Source organism: Arachis duranensis, chromosome 5 (assembly GCF_000817695.3).
Source record: "Arachis duranensis cultivar V14167 chromosome 5, aradu.V14167.gnm2.J7QH, whole genome shotgun sequence".
Classification (NCBI taxonomy): Eukaryota; Viridiplantae; Streptophyta; class Magnoliopsida; order Fabales; family Fabaceae; genus Arachis; species Arachis duranensis.
This window is the reverse complement of record NC_029776.3, coordinates 102,358,675-102,366,369: the sequence shown is the minus strand read 5'-3', so window position 1 is coordinate 102,366,369 and position 7,695 is coordinate 102,358,675. Positions and strand designations below refer to the sequence as shown.

The 7,695-nt window shown below is 36.0% G+C and overlaps 2 protein-coding genes across 2 annotated transcripts; both read left to right on the top strand.

Annotated features, from left to right (window-relative positions):
• Positions 1-2,272: 2,272 nt before the first annotated feature.
• Positions 2,273-4,004, top strand: LOC107491273 (protein MIZU-KUSSEI 1). The gene has a single exon (XM_016112092.3). The coding sequence runs from the start codon at positions 2,545-2,547 to the stop codon at positions 3,376-3,378; it is 834 nt and encodes a 277-aa protein (XP_015967578.1). The 5' UTR covers positions 2,273-2,544; the 3' UTR covers positions 3,379-4,004.
• A 1,959-nt stretch (positions 4,005-5,963) lies between these two features.
• LOC107490914 (uncharacterized) lies at positions 5,964-7,427 on the top strand. Its single transcript, XM_016111717.2, has 2 exons — positions 5,964-6,462; positions 6,567-7,427. Exons 1-2 carry the CDS (start codon positions 5,964-5,966, stop codon positions 7,388-7,390), a joined length of 1,323 nt encoding a protein of 440 aa, XP_015967203.1. The 3' UTR covers positions 7,391-7,427.
• Positions 7,428-7,695: the final 268 nt, after the last annotated feature.

Sequence of the window (7,695 nt, the reverse complement as noted above, 5' to 3'; positions counted from 1 at the left end):
GAAAGAAGGAGAAAAAGTTGTAAAAATAGATTCAGATGAAAAAATAATTTGAAAGAATGAAAAGAAAACTAAAGAACTAAAGATGAAAGAAAAAAAATTCTTAAAGACACAACAAAAATTCTAACAGAGCAATTTAAAAAAGTACATATTTTTCGTACTCCACTTATGTATTATATCTAAAAATAAGAATCATTTAAATAAAACAAAATTATGTTAAAAAATAAAATTTAATTGGGACAATTTAAATTATAATAAATTGTATCAATTTTACTTTTTAAATTGCCAAAATATATAGAAAATGTCTTATCTTTAGTTTTTAAATAGTTTGTTGTCACGGTGCTGAAAATTATATTTATATATAATTTTTTAAAAAATATTAAATAAATAAATTATTTTTATAATTAAATTTAATTAAATTTTTTTATGTTTTTTTCCATTCTTCTTCGACTAATATTTTTTGTCATTAATCTTTGAATTAGTAAACTAATTTAACTAAATTTAATTACCAAAATAATTTGGTCATATAATCTCATTGATAAAAAAATCTCTCTTCATTCCGTACAACCTTTTTTTTCTTTGAGATGTATATATATTTTTGCTAATAAATCTCTAAAATTATTTATTTTTTATTGCTTTATTTTACGACTTTATTTAATTTCTTTAGATGCAATTACAACAAGAAAAGAATTTCCGATTTTACTTATTCATACCAAAGTTGTTAAATAAACAAAGATCTTTTGATAAGCAAAAAAGAGTAATTACCCAAACTAATTCCCAACAATTTTAAAAGTAGACATTTTAGTCTTAAGAAAAAATTAATATACAAATTAATCTCCAACGTTTTCTTCTATCAAACATAATAGTCTCTGTCTATTTTACTTTTACTATATGTCAACTTTTATTATTATTAACTTAACTTTCTGTATATGGACGATAATATTAGCATATTAATACGCTTTTTTCGTTAAAAATAAGTAAAGTGAATAATAATGCTTTAAAATTCAAATTAAAATATTTGTTTATACAAATATATTTTTTAAAATAGGATACATTTTGATTATATTAAATACAAAAATATTAAATAATTTTAATATTAAAGAAATTATAATACTGTATTATTGTGTAATTAATAATAATAATAATAATAATTTTAATTTATTTTTTTTGATGAATGATTATTATATTTACAAAAAAATATGTTAAAAATTATTTTGTGTATTAATTCTTTTAAAAATTAAAATATTTATTTTTAAAATTCTTAAAAATTGATCTAAATAATTACTCTATTTAAAAATAAACTGAAATTGATTTATCTATTAAACTAAAATCTTAAAAATATTTTTGTATATTAATTTTTTTAAAATTAAAATAACCGTTTCTTAAAATCTTTAAAAATTGATTTGATTAATTACTCATCAAACAATTAATGAGACTTTTAGTGTGGTCCAGGTGTTGGGTATGGTGGGTGTGGCTTCAACTGCTCTGAACTGTTACCAATGTAAGTCAGAGTAATCAGTCAAGCTCCTACTCGCCTTTTCCCCTCCCTCTCGGCCTCACCTTTCTTTTCTGGCTTTCTGCCTCTATGCCCCCCCTGCCCCACCCTCGACAAAGAAGTCACACCAAAAGCTTCTCTCTTTTCCTTTGTCGACTGTTTCACTCTCCACATACACTACAACACCACAAAGGCACAAATCACATCTTCGTTGTGATCATTTAGCTAAACAATATTTTAGAGAAAGTCTTCAAGTACAATTAATACTATAATTAATATTTAATATAAAAAATATTTTGAATCTCTTAAAAAGAAAAATATTTGAGATTTAAGTAAAAAAATATATTTAAAATTTAATTTTAACCAAAGTTCATTTTTAATGAATTTAATATTAAATTTATTTAGAAAAATTTGTATAGTGTTGGCTAAAATTAGTTAAGCAGTATTGATTTTTTAGTATTATTCTATTTTAAATATATAAATTATAATATTTTAAAAAACTCACCTCTTTTAATATTTTATTAAGTATTAACACATTAAAATTTTAATATATATTTTTTATTAAAATGTTTTATTTTCCTGATTAGAGAGTATAATTTTTATAATCCTTTTTGTGGTGTCTGTTTCAATTCCCATTTGTTGGCCTCGGAGCACTCATCAAAGTCTCCAATTCCTTGTTTCCAATAGGTAGGTGGGGCTGCTCACCTTCCTTGAGTCAGATTCTCTTGCCTGTCCTTCAGTAGCACAAAACCTGACAAAATATATTTTAGAAAAAAAATTAGAAAAGTTGTTAGAAAGGAACAATAAATCGCCCATTAAAACACACTACCGGGAGGCCACAAAGAAGAAACCAAAAATATCACCTCTCACAAACAGAATCACATCGCATTATCCTTAATGCCAAAATGCTTCTCTTTATTACCCTCCTTTGCTTTCTTCAACCTCATGTGATGTAAACTCATTCACATATCAAAGATTTCAACCTCAAAAGGTAGAACAGAGTACCTTTCTTTTTTTATTCTGTTTTCTTTCCATGTTGTTCTTCTTTTATTATGAAGACAATAATGGCAGCCAAATCCCCTCATGAATCATCTTTCTCGTTCTCGCGGAGGTACTTCCATTGGAAGAAGAAGCCACTGGATGAAGATGACGACGACGATGAGGAAGAAATTCTCAAAGTCAGCTCGTCTTCACATTTTTGTGAGGTCGATGACGACGACGATGACAACAACGACGATGGTCAGTTCAAGGTCGACGTGGCACTGGAACTGAAGCATACCAAGCAGAACAAAAAGAAGCACCCGAAATCGAAGCTGAAGTCAGCACTCACAGTATTCACGAAGAGCCGTTCACTTAACACGTCATCATCAGGGCTAGGCACGCGCGTGGTTGGCACGCTCTTCGGACACCGTCGTGGCCACGTCCACTTCGCATTCCAAGAAGATCCAAAGCTTCAGCCTGCCTTCTTGATCGAGCTGGCAACACCAACAAGCATCTTGGTGAAGGAAATGGCTTCCGGATTGGTGAGAATTGCGTTGGAATGCGAGAAGAAGAACAACAGCAAGGGGGCGAAGAAGAAGAAGCTTCTAGAAGAACCGTTGTGGAGGACGTATTGTAATGGGAGGAAGTGTGGGTATGCGAACAGACGGGAGTGTGGGCCGGAGGAGTGGAAGATTCTGAAGGCGGTGGAGCCCATTTCGATGGGTGCTGGTGTGTTGCCGGTGAGTGATGGTGACGGGAATGGAGCTGGGTCCGAAGGTGAGCTCATGTACATGAGAGCCAAGTATGAGAGGGTTGTTGGGTCTAAGGACTCTGAAGCTTTCTATATGATGAACCCTGATGGGAGTGGTGGTCCTGAACTCAGCATTTACTTGCTTAGAGTTTAGGATATGGCGGTTACTTCTTCCAAGACATGCTCATCTGAAAAATGATATTTGGGAACGGTTAAATAGTTTGATATTTATAATTGAAAATGTTTGATTAAACTATTTGACTATTCCCTATATTTTTCTTATGAAATGTATTTATGGAAGTAGCCATATTAGAATATATTGTTATTTAATTTGCATGATAAACTACCACTTCATACTTGAAAAATTTGAAGCCTAACATTTAGTTGGTTTATATTTTTAATAATTAGAATGGTGGGTGTTCAAATCTGTCAAGTAGTATTGAATGAGAGTTTATTTTTATTTGCAGATAAATATTTGTCGAACACCTTGGTATGGATCTTTTATTCTTTCTAATGATAGACGAGAGCATATCAATGCAGCGTTCCATAAATGTTATCCATTAGTTCAAGAATTCTGCATAGCATCGTGTTAGTACTTCAAGATTAGGGGGTTATGTATTTTTGGTATGTTTGCAATCGATGTGTAAACAAGGGTGATATGGGGGTGGTAGTTTCCTTTATTGCATGTTGTCTTTATTGACTTTTTGGGATATTTTAGGTTGGAGGTTTTGAAAGTGGCTTTAGTAGTAATACAAAAGGTGGTGGTGAAATTAATTGTTATTTGGATTCCAATGTTGACCTACAAAGTTGTTTTGTTTCTTTTTTTTTTTTGAAGGAAATATATATATATATTACGAAGAGAGGCCCATAATAGGCTCAATTTTTTCGAAATGGAGCCTGTATGTGAGTTTTGCATGGATATGGAGTTAAGGTGGGTTAGACATGTATGTGGGGCAGAGTTTTGGCAGCTTTTGGGAGAAGAACTCGGACGGTCCGAGTTCTTTGTTTGTGAAGTTGCTAAACTGGGAGACGCACGGTCCGATTTGTGGTGGGGAGGGAAAATGGCTTGTTGCAGATAAATCGGACCCTGCGAGATGGCTGAGGTGGAAGAGAACACGCACGGTCCGAGTTGCGTGTAGGGGTTGGAGTCGGACCGTCCGGTTTGGCTAGGGATGGTAGAACCGGTTCAGGAAAACGCATGGTCCGATTTGTTTGTTGGATATATTTTTGAATGAAGTTAACCAAGTCGGATGGTCCGAGTTGAGTATAGAGTATATATATATAAAAGTGTGCAATGAGTTAGTGTTAGGTTATCCCTCTTCTTCTCCTTCTTATGCGCCGCTTCCTGTTTCGTTCTTCTTGAGATCTTTCATGCTTGTTCAAAATCACAGAAGTCACTAGTTAGTGTTATGTTTTTTTTTTGTGAGTAGGAGAAATGAGTGATAGAGTACTAATAAAGGTGTATTATTTTGGTCAAATTTTATTACAAACATCTGAAGGGGTAAAATTTATTTGTGAAAATCTAATAGATGTTGTTATTCCTTTTATCATTTCCTTTGAAGAACTCAAAGGTTTGATCTGTGAAAAGATTGATTCTCAGAGGGCAAAAAAAAATATCCTGTGTTCTATACAGATATCCCGTACCGGTATTTGGTGGGTTTGTCCAATTTCAAACAAGATATGTGACGGACGAAGCGAGCATGCAGGAGATGTTTTCAATGTATATTGAAAACCGGGCGCAGATCTCGTTTATCGAGTTGTATGTTGAGTTTGAACAATCTGAGGCAGACCGAAACATTCTACGGGAAGATTATAATAGTGACAGTGAAGAAGAGTTCGAAAGCAACTACGAATGTGTTGGTGCAGATGGAGATGAAGATCATGGTGAGGGAAATATGGATCCAGATGTGACAGAGGTGGCAGATGCACTCGCAAACGATATGCCGTTTGGGGAGCCTTCATTCATGCGAGTTCTGGACTTGGAAGCCATGCATGTTCCGGAGTTTCCGGAATATGACTGCAGGTACGTTAATAAAAAATAATTGTCTTTTTTATTTATTTGTTGAATTATTTATGAATGAATTAGTATTCATTACCCATTATTTAAGCATGCGTTGATGTCATGTATGTGTTAGACATTGAACTGGTTGACCTGATCCTATGTAAAAAAAAGTTAAAAAATAGTAGGAAGTTAAAAAAATAAAAGTCAACATATGTGTTCAGTAACATTTGAAACATATAACGTTATTTTAAACGAATATAGAACATAGAAGTTAATATTTTATTATTATTTACGTTAGGGTCGGATTTATGTCATACTTGATGCAGTTAATATTGATTTAGTATGGTTTTGAAATACTTATGTATTTATTGAAATTTTTCCCATGCTTGTTGTCCTGGCAGAAGTTCCTATTGTCGCAGATGGTGAATTTGCTGTTGGGATGGAGTTTAGTTCCCGGGAAGCTGTTGTTAAGGCAATAAAAGAGTATACCATACGACGAAGCGTAGATTACCGGGTGTATGAGTCTGAGCCTTTGACATTTTATGCCAAGTGTACACAGTATGGGTCAGGGTGTGATTGGCTTATCAGGGTTAGTCTGATCAGCAGGAGAGGTGCAATCGAAGTTCAACTACACCGTCAGTTATCGAAAAGCATGGTTGGCTAAGTAAAAGGCAGTAGAAAAAATATTCGGTGGTTGGGAAGCATCGTACGAAGCGTTGCCTATATGGTTTGAGGCCATGTGTCATAAGGAGCCATCAGCTGTTGTCCATTTTGAGACTATGCCTGCATACCAAGGCGATGACTTGGTTGGTCATATTCGGGTACTGCATAGAGTATTTTGGAGTTATTACCCCTGTATCAGGGCATTCAGACATTGTAAGCCAGTTGTCCAGGTGGACGGGACTCACTTGTACGGAAAGTATAAGGGTTGTCTCCTAGTCGCAGTTTCACAGGATGGCAACAACAACATCGTCCCAATTGCGTTTGCTATTGTCGAGGGAGAGACTTCTGATGCGTGGCACTTTTTCCTTAGTAACTTGCGTCAACATGTTGTCACTCGGGATGGTGTGGGACTAATATCCGACCGACACGAATCCATCAATGCAGCTGTGGAACGGAGTAACGGAGCCTGGTCACCTCCTAGAGCTTTTCATATGTTCTGCATCAGGCATATAGAGTCGAATTTTCTGCAGAAATTCAAGGCACCTTACCTCCAAAAATTGGTCGTCAACATTGGTAATAATTTACTTAATTTAAGTAACTTATTTACAGTTGTTAAATATTAATATTTGTTTACGGCTTTTATAATTTTTATTTTAATTTTTTTTGCTATCCTATAGGATATTCCAGGACGGTGCGGGAGTATGAAGTGCATTACGAGCGATTACGGGAACGGGGGGAAGCGTATACCAACTGGTTAAACCGAATTCCTCGCGAACAGTACGCATTGGCGTTTGATGGTGGATACCGATGGGGTCACATGACAACGAATCTAGTGGAATGCATCAATTCAGTGTTGAAGGGTGCACGCAATCTTCCTATTACTGCTCTTGTCAAGGCAACATTCTACAGGCTAAACGAGCTTTTCACCAGAAAAAGAGCAGAGGCAGAAGCGCGGATTAATGCTGGCCATGTGTTCTCCGAAGTCGTGACCTCGAAGTTGCATGCAAACCAACTTGCATCAGGAAACATACAGGTCAGTTGCTTTGACCGGCAGAATGAGGTCTTCGAGGTGCGTGAGATGCCAAGCGGACTGGAGTTTGCAGTCGATCTACGCGCCCTTCGATGTGACTGTGGTGAGTTCCAGGTGGACCAGATCCCTTGCAGACATGTGTTCGCATGTTGCGCAAACCAGCGACTGGATTGGAAGCTATATGTGCATGATGTGTATAAGATGGACCAAGTTCGGCGGGTGTACCGAGCAAGATTTAGGCCACTAGGTAACCCGACGACGTGGCCTGCGTACAACGGTCCTCGGTACGTACCGAATCCGTATCTGAGACGTGTCTCGAAAGGGCGCCCCAGGATGACGCGCTTCTTGAATGAGATGGACACGCGAATGTTACGTCGTCCTAGGCGATGTACGCTATGTGGAGCTGAGGGACACAGTCGTAGTAGATGCCGTCAGTCAGCTGGTAGAACTGCCGACGGAGATGCTCAGTAGGTTCACATTGTGGTAGGTGTAGAACGTCACTATTATGTCATGGGTTGTCATTTTGAGGTAACTTGACCTGATATGTGTAACATTATGTAATGTTTTTCTGATGTTTTTATGTTAAAATGGTTTTTGTATTCTAATGTTTTCCTTAATGAACCGGCCGGTCTAAGTGCACAGGTCTTCCAACTAAACCGGCCGGTCTAAGTGCACAGGTACTTTTCAATCTGAGTGTATGAATGAACCGGCCGGTCCGGTTCAATTTGATTGTATAAATGAACCGGCCGGTCCGGTTCAATCTATTTTTCGAAATG